Source organism: Panthera onca, chromosome A1 (genome assembly GCF_046562875.1).
Source record: "Panthera onca isolate mPanOnc1 chromosome A1, mPanOnc1 haplotype 2, whole genome shotgun sequence".
Taxonomy (NCBI): Eukaryota; Metazoa; Chordata; class Mammalia; order Carnivora; family Felidae; genus Panthera; species Panthera onca.
The window spans coordinates 189,628,969-189,651,536 of record NC_138339.1 but is presented as its reverse complement, the minus strand read 5'-3'; the positions used below and the strand labels follow the sequence as shown (position 1 = coordinate 189,651,536).

The 22,568-nt window shown below is 35.6% G+C and overlaps 1 protein-coding gene across 14 annotated transcripts in view; it reads right to left on the bottom strand.

Annotated features, from left to right (window-relative positions):
* Positions 1-22,568, bottom strand: part of MYCBP2 (MYC binding protein 2) — a 282,639-nt gene that overhangs the window by 5,965 nt on the left and 254,106 nt on the right. For all 14 annotated transcript variants that reach the window (XM_078432585.2, XM_078432586.2, XM_060636897.3 and 11 more), the window contains 14 exons: positions 17,042-17,122; positions 15,777-16,043; positions 14,722-15,005; positions 13,279-13,375; positions 11,357-11,476; positions 9,696-9,797; positions 8,769-8,897; positions 8,266-8,398; positions 6,964-7,067; positions 5,542-5,730; positions 4,636-4,743; positions 3,260-3,469; positions 1,735-1,842; positions 927-1,092 (listed from right to left, as the gene is read on the bottom strand). In XM_078432585.2, the coding sequence (XP_078288711.1) occupies positions 927-1,092; positions 1,735-1,842; positions 3,260-3,469; positions 4,636-4,743; positions 5,542-5,730; positions 6,964-7,067; positions 8,266-8,398; positions 8,769-8,897; positions 9,696-9,797; positions 11,357-11,476; positions 13,279-13,375; positions 14,722-15,005; positions 15,777-16,043; positions 17,042-17,122 (2,098 nt within the window). The remainder of the gene's footprint in view (positions 1-926; positions 1,093-1,734; positions 1,843-3,259; positions 3,470-4,635; positions 4,744-5,541; positions 5,731-6,963; positions 7,068-8,265; positions 8,399-8,768; positions 8,898-9,695; positions 9,798-11,356; positions 11,477-13,278; positions 13,376-14,721; positions 15,006-15,776; positions 16,044-17,041; positions 17,123-22,568) is intronic.

The following is a 22,568-nucleotide window of genomic DNA, read 5'->3' as shown; positions in this document are numbered from 1 at the left end:
GGGTTGCTTATGAATTTTTATTTTTACAAGCCATGTTGCAATGAATAGTCTTGTTTATTTGCTTTTTTTATTTACCTCACATATGTAGGTATATCCTCAGAAGTGGACTGTTGAAAGGTAGATGTGTTAGCAATTTTGAGAGGCTTTTTTTCAGTAGGGTTCTAGCATCTGCTCTCTGATAAGCAGTGGATGAGAGTATGTTTCTCAGCTTTCAAAAGATTGTGGATTGTGCTGTAAGTACTTTTGCATGTATTTTCACCAATTTCAGATATATCTCATGTAAAATTCTCTACTTTGGTCACATTTACCTCCCCTTCTGCTTCCCCCACTTCTGTGAAGCCTGGTACTCCACTGCATTGGAACCACCAGCCTCCTGACCTCTTCCAATCTTTTGGGTTTCTTTTTGGTTTCATATTCCTATTTTTCTCAGCCTGGCCTCTACACACAATTATTTCTCCTGTATTCTCAGCAGCTTAACTCCTTGGCTTTCCTGACGCTCCCTATGCTGCCGATTCCCAGCCACTCTAGATCAAATCACTTGTCCGTTTTATGGTGTTGGTTCCAGACTTCTCAAAAAAAAAAAAAAAAAAAAAAAAAATTACAAAATCTTTTAAAACTGTTCTATTATCAATTCATAATTTCAAACTTCACATGGCCCTACAGTGCGAAACAGTGATTTTTTTACTGACTTCCTTCTTCCCCAGGTGCCGGTTTCCATTACAACTCTTGACCCCTCATCACCATGGTGATCTTTCTACTTCACTCAGAATGTCAAAAGCTTACAAGGGCCAAGAAATTTGCTCTGATTCTTTAGTCTAGTTTGAACCGGATTTCTACCACTTGGAACAGGGTTCTCTTGTGATCATTAAATTAAACTCGAAAGTAAATACATTACAACAATGTTTTTAAAAATATTAAAAGCATACCTGCAGGACAGTGTGGTAGTTCTTCCTTAGGAATGCTAGTCATTCTTTGAAAATCATCATGACAAGCATTACAAAAATGTGTTGTTCCAAAACAGAAAAAGACTGCCACTGAACAGCAGTAGCGACATTTATACTCCAAAAAGTCTGTGCCATGTTTTGGACACATCTATAGCAAAAGAAAATACACAGACACAAGATTATAGTGAGTCTATTTCAATTACAGTTAAGGACGGTCATATATGTAGCTTAGTGATTCATATCATGTGAGTATGCATAGGTCTCAAAACTGATTGGAAAACTGAGGATATATACATTAAAAAATTAATGAATAAACGCATAGCTCTGCCCAAAAGGTCTGGAGAAGGCCCTAAATTCTTATCTCAGATTCATCATAGCCAATCTGATTTAATAAGTAAGACAGTTGATTTCCTGGTAAATTTTTCCTGGTCAGCCAAACTGAATGGTTAATAATATTTAATCTATCTCTCAGTCTCACAGATGTACTATGAAGATTGCATGGAAGTGAGGTAAACCTAAAAGTGTGACTACAGGTTTGAGAAAGTGAAATACATAAATTTATTACTTGTTGAAATATGGTGATAATTTTATTTAAGACAAAATTATAAAATGTAAATACCATCCAAGAAAATAACATATATGAATTAATTTGAAAAATTATACACTGCTATAAACACTGGGCAAAAACTTGCTGTATTATTCCCACCATCTTAGTTATATTATTATTTTTGAAAAAAAATAGGAGCTTAACATATCTAAATTGTCTTTTCTATTAAAATGTGCTACCCACCTGAGCCCTGGACACATCAGAACAGGCACCACAAATGAGCTCTCTGGGATCATAATCATCCCCTTGTCCAGCCTCAGCATCGCACCGAGCTTCGCCACCAAAATATGCCTATGCGGAGAACAACAACAAAAACCTTGTCATGGAAGATACAGTATGAGGATACTGAAAGTAAAATCAAGAGTTCTTAGAAAATACTATTATCTGTTAGACTCTCCCCTGCAGTGCCCAGTGGATGCCCATATGGTTAGACTGGAGTATGAAATAAAGCTACTTTAATCTGGAATAAACTCATGCATACAGTAGGAACTCCAAACACTGTACTGTCAAAGTAAAATAACAAAAGAATGGATAATATTCCAAATAAATATAAAAAATATATTAAGTAGTGAAGAGAAACTGCTTTCTCAGGGCAAAGTTTGAGTAATTTTTCTCATTTTGAAACATTAAATGTTTCCTTCTATTGCTTTGATAATCATGCGTGAGAATTTTCCAAATTTTAATACTGTAGCAGTAATAGTAGTGGGGGAGGGACAGAGAGAGAGGAAGACACAGAATCTGAAGCAGGCTCCAGGCTCCAAGCTGTCAGCACAGAGCCCGACACAGGGTTCGAACCACAAACCATGAAATCATGACCTGAGCTGAAGTCAGATGCTCAACCCACTAAGCCACCCAGGCGCCCCTTGAGGTTTAGAAATATTAATCTACTAGTAGCAATGTGAGTGTAAAGGATGGAATGGAGGGGTTAGGGGCTCCACACAGGGGGCTCAGTAAGAAGGCTACTGTAATTACCAAAGAAAATGATTAGGGTTGCTGAAGATGTAATAGAAAAAAAAGAATTCAGAGATATTTAGAGACAGAATTGATAAGACTTTGTAAATAAAGACCAGACACTGAGACAGTCAAAGTCGATGAATGTAATACTTCTCATGTGGACTTTGAAGTATCTGTGAAAAAATTAAAATGTCTGGTAAGCAGTTAAATATTTGTATCTAAGTCTCAAAAATTTTTCAAGGTCAGAATGATACAGATGTTTGGCGAACAAGAGCTCTGCAAAGGTAAGAAGGTTATAATTAGGCAAGAATACACTGCTGAGAAACTAAATCTATACAGAGCAGGTAAATGAAAACGAGCCTTATAAAGGAGTTAAAGACAAATAACCAGAAATAAAGAGTAGTACTTTCCAAGAGTAGCATCTTGGAAGCCAAGGAATTTTATGAGGAAATGGTGGTAAGAGCAAGTAGGAGAGATTTATTTAAGAACTAACTGGATTTGGCAAACAGGAGATTACTGATGTGAAGTGGCTTGTGTACAGAAATACTACATGCTTTGGAAATAGTTTATACAGGTTAAAAAAAATCCCAAAACAAATTGAGTAAAAAAATTCAACTTAAAACATAGTATCAAGCTTTCTCATTTTTAACTTCGGACTTAAGATATAAGAATTCAGTATCATTATACAATTCAATTCTTAATCACATAGGTAATCTCTAGTTCTTAAAAACTCCCATGATAATTTACAGCATACCTTTCTGCATTTGTAGCAGACATAATATGCATATCTGTTCATGGCATAGCCAGCGGGGTCGTTATAAAATCTCACACCAGGCGTTGTGATAGCTTCACTCTTATGCAGACCTTCGTATTCCAATCTCATTAAGGCTTTTCTTCTGACATCTTCATAGAGATCTTTTATTGGATCAAGCAGGTCTTTTAATACTATATGATTTATTTTGTTCTGAAATTTAAAAAATGAACATTCTTTACAAGAATCATTTATTTATGAATTCAACAAACACTTAAGTGTGCATCTAAGAATTAAGCACTGTGTTAGGAGATAACCAGAGAGTGGACATTTTCTAAATAAAATACCGTTTAAAAACAATCCTGTAAAACCCTCACAAGCCCACATTTTTCCAAGATCAGGGACAATGGGGGCAAATGAGACATAAAGCATGAAAATTCTGTTTCATTATCTTCATATTTCCTGAGCCTGAAATATATCTTCTGTTGCCTTAGCTCTTCTGGGAATAAAAGGTGGCCTTGCTGCCATAAATAAGACCCACTCCCTCTGTGTGAGTGTGCTGGTTCTTTGGGGTAGGGTAGATGAAGAGGTAGTATTTTGTATATCACCTTCGTATATCATTTCCTAAATGTGACCTTTTCTGTGGCACCATATAAGAAGAGAGAGAAAATTATTTATTACAATATTTTTGATTGTTCCTCAGTCTAACTAAACAATGATTGCAGCAAGTCTTTCCATTTTATACCCTTTATACCAGTCTGCACATCTGAAGGAAATAGGGAGAACTTAACAGAGGAAGGAATGAAGAATTACTAGAGAAGGCACTGTCAGTCACATTCTGAAACAGGTTTTTTGTTAATCATGACTGGCTGGCCAAAACAAGTTGCTACTTTGTTTACTATCTTTAAAGAGATTTGTCAAAATGTTAATAATCTTCTCCTTGTTTTACCTACGCTCTAAAAGAATTCGTCTTAATGGCTCTGAAAACCCAGACCTCATCTTTATTGGCAGGTGTAAGAAGCTACAAGCACCACAGACTCATTCATTTTGGTCGTCACCTGCTGTCGTGTCTCAGGATTTGATGTGAAAGTGGTGACAAACACCATGCATGATGATGTCTAAGTGAATTTTCTGATGCGATATGTTTAATTCCATTTAAACAGCTTTTAATGGACACTTACTGTTTTGAAATGCATTATAATAGATAGAGGGATCTTATAATATTCTCTGGCACACCTGGATGAAAAGAGCAGAAACTGGTGGGGAACGGGGGCAAAAAGTAAATCGAGAAGGACACCAAGAGATGCTGACATGTTTATTCTGGAAGATGAAGGTAAAGATAAAAATAGAAAGTAGACAGTTTCTGATTCTCTCCATACCTTGCAAATGGGACAAGATATAAAGCCAAATGTTATCCTTGGACCAAGCCATCTATTTTCCAAAACTCGTCGGCAGCACTGTAAGTGGAATACGTGACTACAGTCCAGCTTAAATTAAAAAAAGAAAGGGATGTAAGCAAATGTGATAACGATAAACACTTGAATAAATGGCAGATTATTCCATGTTCAATGCAAGGTGCTAGTTAAAGCAGGTAAGGGAAAAATCAAGTTTAGAATAATGAAATTTCAGATCTTCTCTGTTATTCATGAAATATTATAAACTATATCTTCAGCTTCTCCCAATTTGTTACCATTCGTGTATTAACGACACCTTAAAAGAGTAAGCCACGTTAGGGAGCAATTTAGAATTATTAACTTTTGTTTCTGGTAGAAAGAAGGAACTCCTGATTTAAAGGTTTAAGATTTATTTTTGAGAATATTCATTATTTTGCAGTCGTAAAAACTGAAAATATAAACAAGTGGTAAAAGTTTTAAAAACTTATTTAGCAAATTATAACTTCAATAATATTACTAACATTATAGATGTATGCAAATGCATTACATATATAGGTATGTTTATCAATTGCATAATGCTACCATTCTGGGTTTTCGAAATTAAGAAGAGAGTGGTTACTAGATAACCTTATTATTTTTTCCTCCCTTAAGAATATTTTATACATTCTATTGATTATACAGACTCACACAAATCACAAATTAAAGCTGAGCACACAAAATGGAAAAAACATAAAGGGACAGAATTTGCTCTTCAAGAAATGGAAGATGTTAGTGGGACATTTTCTTCCAATGATATAAAATAGGTTTAAGTGATCTGTTTATTTAACAAATATATTTATAATTCCCGTTTTAAATTCTAGACACTTGTAACACTTTAAGAGCTGAGACAACCTGAATGGCTGGTGCTGCTGAGAGCGCTTCGGTGAAACAGATCATGCACATGTCATCGGCATCTTGCTTCAGCGTTGTGGCACTTTTATCACAGCCGTGGAGACAGGGCAGACAGTGCTCTTCATTTTTAACACCTCCACATGGATGGCCACAAGGATGCGTCTTACTACAGGCTATCTTAGCATATTCCTATTAAAAATAAATTATGATGGCATTCAAAATACCAAAAAGGGCATATCTCCTGGTAATTATATCCATTATATTAATTTTCCAAGATATTTCCCACAGGAAATACACATTGAGGCTATGTAACAATAAAGTTTTTTTTTATTCTTCATTTGAATATAACTTAAAGATTATTAGCAAGGTTTTTAACGTGTAATTTTTAAAAAAATAGAATTTATTGTCAAGTTGGCTAACATGCAGTGTATACAGTATGCTCTTGGTTTTGGGGATAGATTCCTGTGATTTATCACTTACATAAAACACCCAGTATTCATCCCAACAAGTGCCCCCCCTCAATGCCCATCACCCATTTTTCCCCTCTCCCTTCCCCCGCGTCAACCCACAGTTTGTTCTAAATTTTCACTTCACATAAAGACAATGCTGATAAAAAAGTGAAATATAATTTTAGTGGATTTATTTTCATGCATAGTCCTGAAGCAAAAAAATTCCTGATATACAATCTCCCAATTACTACCTATCTCCTCACTACAATGGGTATAAAAAATACACAGGTATCTTTCATAGCTGGTCCCTATTCAAATTCTTGTTAACTGAATTGAAGAACTGAAAATATTTGGATAGCATGGAGTATGTGTATGGATGTTCAGGACTACAGAATTCTTAAATACTGGAAGTTTTTTATAGGGAAATAAGTGAGTAAAGTATGTAAGAGGTAAAGAAATGCAGTCCATAGACTTTTACCTGTTTCTAGCACACAAGCAAACATTAAATATGTATTATGGTGGAACTGATAAACACACACAGTCTGGTTCAGGCTTGAGAAACTTATCTGATCCATTCTCTAGCTCTGATAAAGAATTTAACTCTTTAAAAAGAATTTTTTTTTTAAATGTATCTTTATTTTTGAGAGCGAGAGAGCATGAGTGGGGAGGGGCAGAGAGAGAGGGAGACACAGAATCCGAAGTAGGCTGCAGGCTCTGAGCTGTCAGCACAGAGCCCAATGCAGGGCTCAAATTCATGAACCATGAGATCATGACCTGAGCTGAAGTAGGATGCCCAACCGACTGAGCCATCCAGGCGCCCCAAGAATTTAACTCTTGACAATGAGGAATATACTAACTTAGAAAACTGAAGTGATGCTGAACGCTAGCTCTTATTTATATGCAGTAAATATGTCCTGAGGGAATACAGGCTATTCCTTACTGGGGCAGCCTGACTGTCTAACTGTATACTCACCTGGCAATCGGCATCAGAACAAACACTGCCAACAGCAGATAACTCTGTTCCACTCCTGGAACCACAAAAGCGGCATGCTTCTGAGCTACTTGTGGTGGGTTTGCCTAGGTTCAAGCAGAAAAAGAAAAATCTTCCTTAAGGATATGTTTTCTACATATTTTAATACCCAGCTAAATAAAGAAACAACAACAGGACAATCAGGTATGTATCGGTTGCTATCACTAGAAAATCAGCCTGGCAGTTTTACGGAAGGGTTGTAAGCAGTCCTAATTATAAAGGAGCTAATCACAAAAAAGGGACAAGAAACTAAAGATCTATCTGAAGCCAAACAGATAGGAGGTTGAGCAGATACGGCAAATCCCCAGCTCCAAAAACACAGATAAATACATTTTGCACATACAAAATATAATAAAAAATTAAGTAAGAATACACAAAAGAAAGATAACTCTTTCAGAACTACTATAGTAACAAAATTACAAGGCATAAAAGAAAACCTATCATCAGATAATATGAAACTTAAAAAACAGAAGAATTCCCATCCAAGGAACTAGAATTGACAGAGCTATATGAAAAGGAAATTAAATGTCTGAAATCATCAAAGATGTAACAGAATCTAGAAAACAAAACAGAACAGGAAAAATAGGAAGATTTGAAAAATGTAGACCAAGCTCATTTGAAAACACAGATACAAAAATAAATATAATAGTAATACACAGAGTTCATCAATATTTACAGGAAAAAAAATTTTTTAAGGATAGTTTAACTCATGCATACAAGAATGGTTCAACATTAGAACACTTACTAATGCATTATATGGCCCTATTAGATGATAGCAGAAAAAGAAATCAGCTATGAGAAAGACCATGCTCTTGTAGCATGAAAAATTACTCTTATTTAAATCTGTTCAGATTTGCACTTAACTCCAACATCACAAATTTGTGTCAAATGGCAGGCTACAGACGTGCTGGAAATTAAGAATTCATAAGATTCAATGTAACTTTAAGCTGAGAATATAACCAGATTTACTTTAGAAAAAAAATCAAAAATGAAAAATCACATGTTTTGGAGATAAAATGAGCTGCTCAAGGTAACACAGCTAGTGAGTGACAAACCAGGTTTCCTGACTTGTAGTCTAGTGTTCTCTCTCCTAGATAACAGTGTCTAGTAAATACGATAATACAGTGATCGGTGATGTCATAGTTACCAGAATATACTCAAAATAATCTACATTAAATAATTCACATCAGTATCATCCAGTTCAATCATAATCAGTAGTCACGGTTTGATCTTAAATCCTTCTACCTGTGTGTTCTCGGAACTCCACCATTGCCTTCATTGTTTTTGAATCTGCTAGAGCCATCAACCAGAACAATTTGGTTCTACCACAGCCTTCATGAAGGTCAACCTTTATAGCTTCTTCTTCCTCTTTGAAGACCTATTGATTCATTAAAGAAAAGGGGAAAATGTTTTATTTATCACTTGGAAACAGGAAGTGTAACATTTAATTGCTCAAAACAATAATGGCTTTTCTTCATGAAGCACTCTAAGAAGTTTCAGATATTTCCAATCTTGTCCTGAATCTTCACAACAACCCTGTTTTTTTGAATGTGGAAATGAAGTCTCAGAGAGGCTAAACGACTGTCGTTTTACACAGCTGGTAAGTGAGGCAGTTGGGAATGCCACTGAGGTCTCTGATCCCATAGTCCCTTTTTCCCAGTACACCGAGCCTCCTTCCCGCATTTATTTCAAAAGGATGTATCTTATGCTCCAGATGCTGTTCTGCGTGTAAAGGCAGACATCTTCACCTGTCTTTGATGAGTTTTGGTTCGCCGATGAAGATGAAGGAACCTGTCACAGTCGGTGCACAGATTTCCACACACGTTGCATAGAATGATGGCTGCGGTTTCTCCATCATCGTGGTTGTCACACATAGGCTAAAATAAGGCATTGCCACATGTCACATTACAGTAACAAGAAAGTTTCAGACACACATACAAATGGAATGTGATTTATTCACAACAGTAATGTTATTGTTTTGAAGTCTATTAGGAATTTAGAATCTGAACATTAAACAGAATTATGGCAAGTGTACTTAAATATAAAAATCCCTCCAAACCCCTAATTCAATAATTAATGTGCTGAGCAGTTTCAATGATTAATAAAATAAACATGTATGCTTTGACTAATGACTTAAGACATTTTCTCCCCCCCTGTGTTCAAACATTCTGTATGCTAAATGAATAAATTATTCATTTTGAAACTTAAACATTAATAAGAAAATGTTGAAAGGGCCTATGTAACGTCTTCCCTTCCAGTGAATGTAGGCACACCTAGCAAACCTACTTTAAGTACTGTATGTTTGTGAATAAATGGTATGTCACGGTGCCTCTCTTAATGCTTTATTTCCTTCTTACCATAAGACTGGGAACATTTAGTGTAAAGTCTAGATATATAATGAGAATGTGGCTAAAAGCACATTTTGATGCGGTGCAAACATGGCTCAGAGAAGGGGAAAGCTCTTTTATATAGTAATTAAAGCCCCTAACAGACTATGAAGAAAGGACCCTAAGTGAAACAGATTTGTGAGATGACCTGGGCAATGTGACAAAGCTTTCCACTAATTGTGCGATTTTGACTCGCAGATTTGTTTGTTTTTTAAGCTAAGCTAAAGCTTACTTATAAAGAAAAAGAAGACACGAAGACGGGTTTTTATAAAACAGTTCTGATCTTACCATTTGTTTCTGCTGTCCATCCTTTCCCATCCATCTCCCCGAGGAGAGACGATCTACATGGTCCTGATCCAGCACACACAGTGATGCTAGAGCAAGCCAGAGCTGTTAAAAGGAAAGGCTGTCACAACACTGAATTTTTAGAAAAGACTTGTAAAACACTGACTGCCTGACCACAACAACAGCTCAATGCTAGCTGAATTTGAAAATACATGGATGCCCAGTGGTACTCCAGTTTTCCTGATGTGGTACCGGGCACACATGCTCATTGCCGTATGTGTCATGCACACAGTAGGCACTCAAATATTTACTGAATAAATCACTGCTGCTCTGATGAACCATTCTGTTTTTTACCTGACATAAAATTATCCCTTATTGGGATATATAAACACTGTATCAGTAAACAAATTTACATATTGAATATTTATGGTACCAATGCCTCTTGCAAATTTTTCCAACTAGCATCACCTGCCTGAGGCACTACCTTCCAAGGAAGGTGGTACAATGGTTGTCTAATTTTACACAGTCCCATGAGTAGGTAGGTGGGTACCTATTAAATTCTTCTGGATAATAACAGCTCCTCAGAAGTCTCTGTACACCTCTAAATGCCTAGCACTGTGCTTGGTATACTCTGTCAGAAACAAGGACGTGTCTAACAAACTTTAGAATATAGTCCTCAAAAACAGTTTAAAACTTTCTGGGGCTTAAAGGATTAAAATTCAGTTTTACATGACACATTTCTTCATTACTAAAAAATAGTTAATTACTTAAAAAGTGCTTACGAGTGGATAGAGATAAAGAGTAAGACAGGGAAAAGTTAGAAAAAGGAAAAAAAAAACAGATAAAGAAAAACAAAGGAAGCCAGGAGACAGGGGAGTGCAGGGTGAAGAAGTGCACGCGTGGAGAAGTGGTGTGGTCAGAGTAAGCTTCACACATCACCCTCACTAGCAGCAGAGTGTCAGGTGGCTTTTTCTTCCCTAGAGAAATACAATTTGTCTTCTTTTGCAGACTTGTGAAGATTATCGAGCTATTTCTGCCAGTATTTGCTTCTTCCTAATGCTGACACACTGCCCTGGCTTCAAGGAAATCCCTAATCTCTTTTGGAAGTATATGGGACATGAAATTTGGTAGGTTAAAAATTACTACAGATGTCTCATCTGAAGAATGCAATCCTATTCCCCAGCTAAGAGATTCTTCCCCACCCTGCTCTGGGAATACACTTTTTACTTTTTTAAAAAGAAGTAAGGCCTATAAATCCAGTAAGTAGGCTCTACTTTAGAATAATTGGGCAGTACCAAAATGAGTAGGGAGGGCCTGGTCTTCAAAGGACTTTCAGTGTATCTGAGAATAATGTTGACACTAAATTTACTGTATAAGCTATAGTAAATACACCATCAGAAAGACCACACAAGGTCTTAGCCTTTTCTAACCAGTTAGCTTCCTAAATAATAACAAAAACAAGAGATACAGAACACATAACAGTCAATGTGAATGTTTTATAACCACTATACTTAGTTCATAATTCAAAAAAGCCTTTCACACTTTTTTAATAAATAGAATATTTGGTCAAAAAAATTGGATTAAGCTGACTTATTGATTTAAGTTTAATCAAACCTATTATGGAAAAAAGAACATGCAACAATAAAATGAAAAAAACCTCGTACCCTAGTTGTTGCAATACATCTCACTGGAGATCTAAATTCTTCCTCCATCTTGGTCAAGGCAATGATGGTTTCTGCGATGGCATTTTTTGTCACTCGGGACCATGCTTCAGACAGATGACCCTATTGAGCAGGAGAGAATAGTTTAATAAGCAACCAGAAATGTATACTCATACTAGTAAATTCTCTTCTCTTAAATAACAGCTCTCAAGAAAAAGGAAAGATTTATTTGTTAATGCAACTTTAGATCAAGGGCCATACTTTCGAAATAAAAATCCATCACAACTCTATGAAAAACTCAACTTCTAATCACTATTTTAATGAGTGAAAAGCCAATAAGAAATTAGGTCTCAATACTCTTCTCCTATGGAGCTCAAAGGTATTTCCTCTTACATTTAGGTAAAAACATAACAGAGGTACTAAGGTATCTACGGTTGATAAATTTCGATTATGAAGCCTTGTTATTTAACACAAAATTCATATTGCTAAGCTAAGTGCTTTCAGATGAATATTACTACAACCCGAGAGCATAAATGTGTTTAAATTATAACTACTTTATTTGCTAACTTGATTTTTGCTGAATATAAACACTTACTATAGAATTTAGGTGTTCCTAAATAATTTTCGTAAATATTTTTATCCAGTCAACAGCCTGAGAAAGACTAGCTGAAAAATGAGAAAGCTCTCCATTTCTCCGATTGAGGAAATGTCCTTGCCATTGGGAAAAATGACAGAACTTCGTATTTCCCCAGAATATCCTTTCTAGCCTCCCATCCACTTGCTATCAATTTCTTTAAATGTTTTTTTTTTTTTTTTGATCTTTATTTATTTTTGAGAGAGAGACAGAGTGTGAGCAGGGGAGGAGCAGAGAGAGAGGGAGACACAGAATCTGAAGCAGGCTCCAGGACCCAAGCTGTCAGCACAGAGCCCGATGCGGGGCTCGAACTCACGAACCGTGAGATCATGACCTGAGCCAAAGTCGGACGCTCAACTGACTGAACCACCCAGGTGTGCCCCGCACATGCTACCAATTTCTTAAAAGAGCAGTTCCATGGGCGCCAGGATGGCTCAGTCGACTGAGCGTCTGATTCTTGATTTTGGCTCAGGTCACGATCCCAGGGTCATGGGGTCAAGTCCTGCATCTGGCTCTGCGCTGGGTGTGGAGCCTGCTTGAGAGTCTCTCTCCCTCATTCATTCATTCATTCATTCATTCATTCATTCATTCTCTCTCTCTCTCTCCCTTTCCCCCCTCTCCCCTGCTGGGTGCTCTCTCTTTTTCTAAAAAACAAACAAAACAAAACAAAACAAAGGGCATTTCCTTCTCCACCTCCTCCTCCAAGATGCCTTCTGTCTGGTCTGCCTCTCAGGAGCCCACACTCCACAGCACTTTGCCCCCCTCAACCTGGAAATATAACGGAATGTGAGGAAACTAGCAATACGGAGCAAACAGTAAGAGCCATGTACTCTGGAGAAACAGTTTCCTTTCCTCCACACTCCCAGATCTCCCTGAAAAGCCAACATCTAAAGACAGTAGTAGAGTATATTAATAAAGAAGAGTAAAAGTTTTGTAAACCAGGAGAGAACTAAAAAGAATGAGAAACTATCGCATCAGGGAGCCCTGTTTTTCTTTTAGGTTTTTGGTTTCTGGCTTATTTGTAGAGCTCAAAAAGTATATTTTATTTTTTAAGTTTTAAAGTTTAGTTTCTCAAGTAAATTAATTGGGAAGCTTGAAATGAAGTTTACACAAAAAACATATCACTGAACGAAAAGACAAATGGGTGTGTTAACCTACTAAACAGAGGCTTTAAGTAAAGCAAAATAACACTAATGTACTTCTGCTATTAATGTAGTAGAACAAGCTGCCTGTTTTAATCAGATTTCTATTGCACTTCATTGACATAATGATCAGAAGGATGGGAACTCACTGCTGCCATATCCTTAATAAGTTTAATGATGATCTCTGAGATCTGGGTAGGAGTTGAGCCCTTCATCCACCAATGGCTTTCACCTCTTCGAACATAACTACAAAGAAAAGTCAGCATTTGCAAAACAATCAGTGATAGTTACAAATAAATACAAAGAAAACTGCTATTTCAGCACGTATCTTAATTTTTTAAATGATTCAAAGTATTTTAAAAAGAAATTAATCAAAACATTATTCATAATCTTCTCTTCAACCCCGAGAGAGTAGCTATTCTGATACATGTTCCCTTCCAAATATTTGTTTATATATAATTTTTGTATCTTGCAACTTCTAGAACATTGCTGTTCAAAGTATATCCACAGATCACAAACTATTTGTTACCAATCCACAGAGATATTGAGGGCTTGCACCAGAATATGTCAACTGTATCAGTGGGTATCACACTACTGTTTATTTCAGCTGACATTTTTTTTTTTCTTTGCAAGACTATCTGGATGAAGAAAGCAGTACACTGATTTATATTCTAGTGTTATTTGCTTAATCTCATGGACTGATTCTTTGACTAGTACTGTTCCAGGTGTCTAATTTTCTGCATTACACACACCTCTGCAGTGAACTTCCTTGCACATATCTTTGTCCATAGGTATAAACATTTTTGAGGGAAACAGTTCTAGAAGTAGAATTGGTAGGTCAAAGGATAAGCATATTTTAAATACAGTGATATGTTATTAAACTGACATCCAAAAAGGCTGTAGCAATCTATATTAGATGTCATAATGCCTATTTCTTCATAATGCTGCCAAGACAAAGATATTTTCCTATTGTTTATCTCAGGACTAACTGTTCATTATATATTTTCCTATCAGTTCTTTGTCTTTTCTCATTGATTTGTAGTCATTTAAAAAATATTATGACTAATAATTCATTCTCTCCTATATAGGTGTTAAATATTTTTTTCAGGTCAGTTTATATTTAAAAAAAATTTTAATATTACTGTCTATCAGTTCACTTTCATTCTTATGTAGCCAAATTTGTGAATCTTTTCCTCTGTGACTTTTTGGTTCCGAGTTTTAAGGTCTTTCTGGATTGAAGATTACAGAAATATTCTTCTATAATTTGTCCTAGTAGAGTGTAAAAAGAAAAATACATAAAGTTTTAACTGATCTCAAAGTTACTTTTGTATATGGTGTGAGATAGGGGCCTTCAATATCTTTTTTTTACACGAGAAGCATTCCAATATCATATTCAGTACACCTTCCTTTCCCCCACTAACTTGAAAGGACACTTGTATTATATATAGAATTCTCTTTCATGCATGGATTAGTTGTTTATGGTTTCTATTTGGTGAACAAGCAAACAAGTAGAATTCGAAATCTTGTCTTAATTCTCCAAATAGTAGCTCACTCTGCTCTATTTTAGTACTAAAACAGATGCAATGACCAACCTGGAATTGAAAATCATTGGAAGAGTAACTGTTGTAACACCTTTGCCCACAGTGGTACCAGCTGTTCCTGTGATGGTAGTTCCTTTGGCTTTTAGCTGAACTGTGAGTGCTTTGGCAATACATCCTAGAAACATGTCCAAGATACCTAGTTTATTCCAATCTCCTTTCTCTGTTGAGTGAATGATATCACTGATATCTGCTGGAGGGAGGGATTTCACTCCTATGATGCTGGCCAGACGATTAGGAGTCACTTCAGGCAACACCCGTCTTAGTAAGGAGGTTACCTGTTAAGAAAAATGAAAGGAAATAATTCCTCTTAAAGACTGGTATTCTAAAGTTTTCATTTGTATAATGCGCCTTGCTGCCCTTCTATGACTTCAAAAGCTTTGAGAAGGACAGAAATATAAGACTTAAACACTATTTTTAATTTCTCAAGTGGTAATTACCCCTCCAGGGAAGCAAGAAAAAGACAGGTCTTTTATTTGGTCAAGATGAAAGATGGGCACCTGGGTGGGTCAGTCAGTTAAGCATCTGAATTCTGCTCAGGTCATGATCTCATGGTTTGTGAGTTTGAGCCCTGCATCAGGCTCTGTGCTGACAACTCAGAGCCTGGAGCCTGTTTCAGATTCTGTGTCTTCCTCTCTCTCTCTCTGCCTACCCCCCCCCCCCCCCGCCCCACTGCCTCAAAAATAAATATTAAAAAAAAAATTAAAAAAAAGATTAAAGAAAAATCACACATCTCATGGTAATAAGACAATCAGTAGACAGAATACTCCTTATCATAACAGCACATTAGTAAAATGAAACATATTTTGCTCTTCCATACTCTCATGACAGTGAGTCAAAAATAAAAAGCATGGAGTCAAAATACAATCCAAAAAACCAAATAGCAAAACAAAATAAAAATCCTAAGACCCTAAGGTGAATCTCTTTGCTAATTTTTGTAATTAGCAAATCTCTTTGTAATCTCTTTGTAATTTGTAATCTCTTTGTAATTTTTTAACAATGTTTTGAGGAACAAAGTCAGCCAGAAGGTAAGTGGTGTGAGCAGTCACCTGTCTCTGGACTCGAGGAGATGCTGTGTGGAGCAGTGAAAAGAGATCCTGGAGCAGAGTTAGCTGCTGAGCCAGATACTGCCGGCCCACGTTAGAGCCACTCAGCGCTAAGACCATAGAGAGCAGCTCAAAGCAGTAAGCATCGGAGGAGGCATCTTCATCATTGGGCTGAGAATTGGCATTTTCTTTGCTTGAAATGGCATGTTCCCACTCTTCACGAACTCTGGTGGCTTCCATGCGAATAGCCTGGACGATGTGAGCACACACCTATAAAGACAACATGAAGAAAATGTAAAAACATACTTATGTCAGATTTACTATTTCTACTAAAAAAAAAAGAGACAAGAATATTAGTTGATACTCAATTTAACACTCTTTCTCCCAGTTAATTCTCCATCATGCCATTCTCTTAGCTCATCTTAAAAACAATTAAGGAAAACTATCAGAACTATGATTAAAAATCTTAATATTTAAATCAACTCCTATGTAGAAACTATTTATATACAAGTTACCAATACCCATACCTGTGGTTTGAGACATCAAACAAAAGCAAATTACCATATTTTATCACTTCTAAGGCATATTTTCCTCCCACATTTTAACATTTTTATTCATAATGTGCTTTATAATTGATGGCATTCACAATGTAATTGGCAGCAAATTTTCGTTTTTTAGTGATACATGAAATAACAGCACATTTTATAACTGGTAGCATTTAAGATTCAATGAAACACTGTTAAAAAGATAAAGCACAGATAAATTTATTTATTTAAGCAAGATTTAATGATGCTGAAAGTTAAAATAATGGGCTAATTTAAAACCGGTATTTTATTAGACTTTTGGAAGACTAGTTTTTGTTACCCAGGTACTACATTATATGAACAATCTAGTACTACTCCATCTCCTTATAATTAAAAATATTAGCAATGATTTAGTTAACACTATAATTGCTCAGAAAAAAAAAATCAACTGACAAACAAGAAAAGTGGGAAAAGGAACACAGAAAATGCAAATGAAATCTGATATATCTGGATATTTGACACCAAAATGAAACAATCTACCTGAAAATGAGAAATAACAAAGAGCAAAAAGGTAAGAAAGTTAACAATCATAAAATCTTTAAAGTGATGCAGGTATGCCAATATACTAAAGGCAGACACATTCTGCAGGACTATAAAAGAGTCAGCATAAAAAAGTCTCCGTAAATTTTGGAAAATACTTTATACCCTAAAAACAAATGAAAACTGAAATGACAATTTACTAACCTGTTTTTGTAAATTCGTCAGCTTACTCCTGCTGAATATGATTCCGACCATATGTTCTTTCAGGTCAGCGTCTGATGTTGCCTTTTACATAGAAAAAGAGGGGGGGGGGGGACCCAGGCTCTTTGAATAAAATTTGTATATTTGACATCTTAAAGTATCTTGATAAATAACTATTAAGGTTATTTTATAAGATGAATATGTTTTTAAATTGAGGTCTATAACACTAAGACAAAGGATAAAATCTGAAGAAACCACTACTGGCTAAGGTGACTATAAAAATAGCAAAATTTCTGAATTTAAGAAATTCAGAGAAGCATACTACCTTTTCATGAACTTCTTTAATTTATCATTTTGCGTCACTTTGATTAGATCTATTTCTAAACTGTGGATAATCCACATTCAGTTGTTAGAAGAACAATTCAGAAAATGGCATTCAGTTAAAAGGAAAATATCCTAAAAAAACTCTATGATAATGGTGTTCTTAAATTAGGCTAGTCTACCACCACCAGTAATCAAAGAAACAAAGAAGAAAAATAAAGGCTGAAATTTTATAGTGCTTATTACGTGAATGGAACTCTTCTAAGTTACAGATATACAGATGTATAGTTATCAGATATACATATACTCTTATTTAATCTTCACAACAAGCCCATAAGGTAAAGTCTGATTTTCTATTTTACAGGTGAGAAAAGTAAGGCAAGCCACTCCTCTAAGAATAAAAATGACTCTTAGTTTCACATTTCTTAGGACAGAGATAGCTATATGACAATGTAACTCCCACCTTAACAATGAGAAAAAGCTGATAATCTACAAAACCATACATTTTTTTTGGTGCCCATCAGACAGCTGAGATTGGCAACCAGGTAAACTAAAACCAAAATAGACAAATCCATATAGCTGGACACTTCAAAACTTTTCCTGTACTTGAAAGAACAAGTAAATGAGCAAACTAACAAAAATCAGTAAAGTTCTCAATAAAGCTTGAACAAAACTATCAACTAAGTTGAACTGATATTAGAAGAAAAGCAGAGTTCAGGTTCTTTTCAAGAGCATGTGGACATTCACTAAAATATATTAGTCAGAATTCAAATCTTCACAATTTTAAAAGGCCTGAAATTATACAAAGTATATTCTCTGGCCACAATGAATTAAACTAGAAATTAGTAATAGAAAGCTACCCCCCAAGAAAAATCCCCAAATATTTATAATTAAACAAGAAATGTCTAAATTATCCAGAGGTCAAAGAAGAAATCAAAATGGAAATCAAAAAATATTTTGAACTGAGTGAAATGCTGAATGAAATGAGAAAATATTATAAGCAACACACCAAAATTTCTGACACTCAACCAAAGCAGGGCTAAGAAAATGGCACCATTACTTATATGAGAAAAGAAAGATCTCAAGTCTTTGAAACTAGAAAAAGAAAAAATCAAAAATAAAGCAAACAGATGGAAAGAAGTAATAGAAGAAGACAGCCCTATGTCGATTAAAGAAAGCACACTGGTAGAATAATTCTTTTGCTACCTGAAACACTAGCTAGATTATACATTAACAAATGAATTCCTTTTAGATAGTTACTTTATCTCCTTACTTTTAAATTTCTTTTGTAGTTTTTTTTAAATAGCTTTGAGATATAGTTAACATACTTTACTATTCACTCATTTAAAATGTACAATTCAATGGCTTATAGTATATTCACAGATATGTACAAGCATCACCACAGTTAATTTTAGAGCATTTTCATCACCCCAAAAAGAAACACTGTACCTTTTAGTTATCACTCCCCTAGTTAATATCTTCCTTTTTATTAAAGAAAAATAAACTATGTTTAGGCTAATATTACATAACCACTAATATACATAGCAATATACCAATTATCTTTAATGAATACAAGAAAATGAAAAAAGAAAAATATATAAGAATATCCATTCTGAAAAAAATTCTCAGAGCATTTACAAAAAATCTATAGTTAACATTATACTTAATGGTGAAAGACTGAATCCTTCCTAGTAAGATCCAGAAAAGGCAAAGATGTCTGATTTCACCACTTTTATTCAACATAGTACTGAAAGGCTTAGCCATTGCACTAACACAAGAAAAGAAATTTAAGGCATATAGGCTGCAAAGGCAGAATAAAACCAACTTTCTTTGCAGACAACATGATTATCTATGAAGAGAATCCCAAAAATTCTACAAAAAGGCTTCTAGAACTAACAAGGAAATTTAAGATCACAGAAGTTTAATACACAAAAGCCAACTGTATTTTTATATACTAGAAATGAACTGGAAAGTGAAATAAGAATACCATTTACAGTAGCATCAAAAACAATTATTATTTAGGGATTATTATAATTATTTAGGGATCAATTTATTAAAAACATTTCTTTTAAAGTTTATTTTGAGAGAGACAGAGATAGTGTGAGTAGGGGAGGGGCAGACAGAAAAAGGGAGAGAGAGAATCCCAAGCAGGTTCCGTGCTGCCAGCACAGAGCCTAACTTGGGGCTTGAACTCATGAAACCATGAGCTCGTGACTTGTGCTGAAACCAAGAGTCAGACTCTTAACTGATGAGCCATGCGTGTGCCCTTAGGGATCAATTTAATAAGAAGTGGCCAGGACCTGTACACTGAACTTACAAAAAACACTGCTGACAAAAACTAAAGAAGATCTAGATAAATGGAGAAATGTATCATGTTCATCCCTGGATAGGAAGACTCAGTATTACTAAGATATCCATTCTCCCCAACTGACCTAACAATTTGGTACAATTCCAATAACATTTCAGGTTGGTTTTTTGTTTTTGATTTTTCGGAAGGGGAAAAAACTACCAAGTTGGTTCTAAGCTTTATATGGAAATATAAAGGCACAAGAATAGCCGAAATAACTAAAAACAGAACCGTGGTGGAAACTGATTTCATGATTTTCTGTAAGCTGCAGTAATCAAGACAGTCTGCTGTTGGTTTAAGAATATATATACAGATCAATGGAAAAGAGTAGAGACTACAAAAATAGACCTACATGTTTAGGGTGAATTTGTTATTGATAAAGGGCAGTCTTTTCAACAAATGGTGGTGGAACAACTGGGTATCTACAGGCAAAAATAAATAAAACTCAACCCTTATCTCACACCTTATAGAGAAAAATTAACTTAAAAGGTACATAGCTATAAACAAAAGAATTAAAACTCTAATGTTTCTAGAAGAAAATCTTTGTGACATTAAGTTTTAGATAAGATACAAAGATCCTAAGTCATTAAGAAAAAAACAGGGGTGCCTGGGTGGCTCAGTCGGTTAAGCGTCCAACTTTGGCTCAGGTCATGATCTCACAGTTCAGGTTCGAGCCCCGCATCAGGCTCTGTGCTGACAGCTGAGTCTGAGGCCTGCTTCGGATTCTGTGTCTCCCTCTCTCTCTGCCCCTCCCCCGCTCGTACTCCATCTCAAAAAATAAACATTAAAAAAAAAAAAAGAAAAAAACAGATAAACTGTAGTTTATCAAAATTATAAACTTCTGTTTCATGAAAGATAAACCACCAAGTAGGAGAAAATATTTGAAAACACACTGGCTAAAGAGCCTTTATCCTCAATATATAAAAAAATCTTACAACCCAGTAATACAAACAGCCTGATATAAAAAAATATAAGTAAAAGATTTGAACAGATGCTTCACTAATAAAGTAATGGGGATGGCAAATAAGCACTTGAAAATTTACTCAACATTATTAATCCTCAGAGAAATTCATATTAAAACCACAATGAGATACTACTTCATATTTGCTGCAATGGCTAAAATTAAAAAGAGTGACAATACCAAGTACTGTTGAGAATGTGGATCAATTGGAAATCTCATACACTGCCAGTAAAAATGTAAAATGGCTCAATCACTTTGGAAAAAGTTTAGCAGTTTCTTATAAAGTTAAACATACACTTACCATACAACCCATCAATCCTACTTATAGGTATCTACCCAAGAGAAAGAAAGTGTCCCCATACAAAAATCTGTACACAAATGTTCACAGCAGCTTAATTAATAATAGCCAAATAGAAGAAACAACCCAAATATCCATCATAAGGTCAAAGGATAAACAAATACTGCTAATTCCATACAATGGAATTCTTCTCAGCAACCAAAAGAAACAACTACTGACACATGCTCCTCCATGGATGAATCTCAGAATCATTATATCAAGTGAAAGAAAGCTGATGCAAAGGGTATATTCTATATGGTTCCGTTTATATGACATCTGGGAAAAGGCAACATTACACGGGCAGAAAATAGTTTAGTGGTTGCCAGGGTCTATGCGTGAGGTGAGGGGACAGACTGTAAAGGACCAGGAGGGAAATTTTGAGTGATGTGTCTTACTATGTATTTATTTATTTATTTATTTATTTATTTTTACATTTATTTATTTTTGAGACAGAGAGGGACAGAGCATGAACGGGGGAGGGTCAGAGAGAGAGGGAGACACAGAATCTGAAACAGGCTCCAGGCTCTGAGCCGTCAGCACAGAGCCCGATGCGGGGCTCGAACTCACGGACCGTGAGATCATGACCTGAGCTGAAGTCGGTTGCCCAACCGACTGAGCCACCCAGGTGCCCCGAGTGATGTGTCTTAAAACTTCATTGTGATGATGATTTTACTGCTCTATATGTTGGTCAAAAGTCATTGAACAATACAGTTTAAAAGGATCAGTTTTTTCTGTATGCAAATTTTACTTCAAACACCTGACTTAAAAAATGATTCTCTTAACAACTGTGCTATTTCATGGGCATCTTACCACTAGCATTAACTTTCCCCATCAACCTTAGCATCCCAACATATACTCTCCTACTATTAGACCAGCCTCTTCAATGAGTCTGCTCCCATCGCCTCTGTCAATCTAACTTTCACCCATTCCCTTTTAGGTCCAATTCACATCCAGCACCTACCAAGACCCTTCTCTGACCACTCCAGGGCACAATACTTTCAACATACTCTGAAAACCTATGACATGTGCAATTTTTTCATGTACATAAAAAATTGATTATATGCTATATAGTATCCCTATTGATTTCTTTTTTTGGGGTGTGTGAACGTTTCATATCTAAGAACAGACACAAACTTTCTGAGGGCTTGGTACCAATTACCACAATTATTTAGCACAAAATTGCCATTTGTTAAAATTCAGCTGATTTAATGAATAGTCACATAGTCGTGTAGTCATTCAAATGGTATCTCCAAAGGACGCTGAAAGAAACAACCAGAGTTTATAAAACCTTATTTTCTACAGAACACAAACTGAATGATGTAGATGACTTAGACATTACTATATCAGAAGGCTCAGGGCTAGACCAGGTAAGTCCTTGAAATTATCTTTCAAAGGGCTGCCAAGGTGATTATCTGTAACATCTAAAGATATAAGAATATCGAGACCAGTCAGGGTTGACCTCTCTTTTTGAAAATAGATGAGGTTTTCCCTTAGGGTAGGGCACTTTAGAGTAGACCAAATAAGTAAAGGCAACCGCAGTTTTAAAAAAATTTCAAGGGGTGCC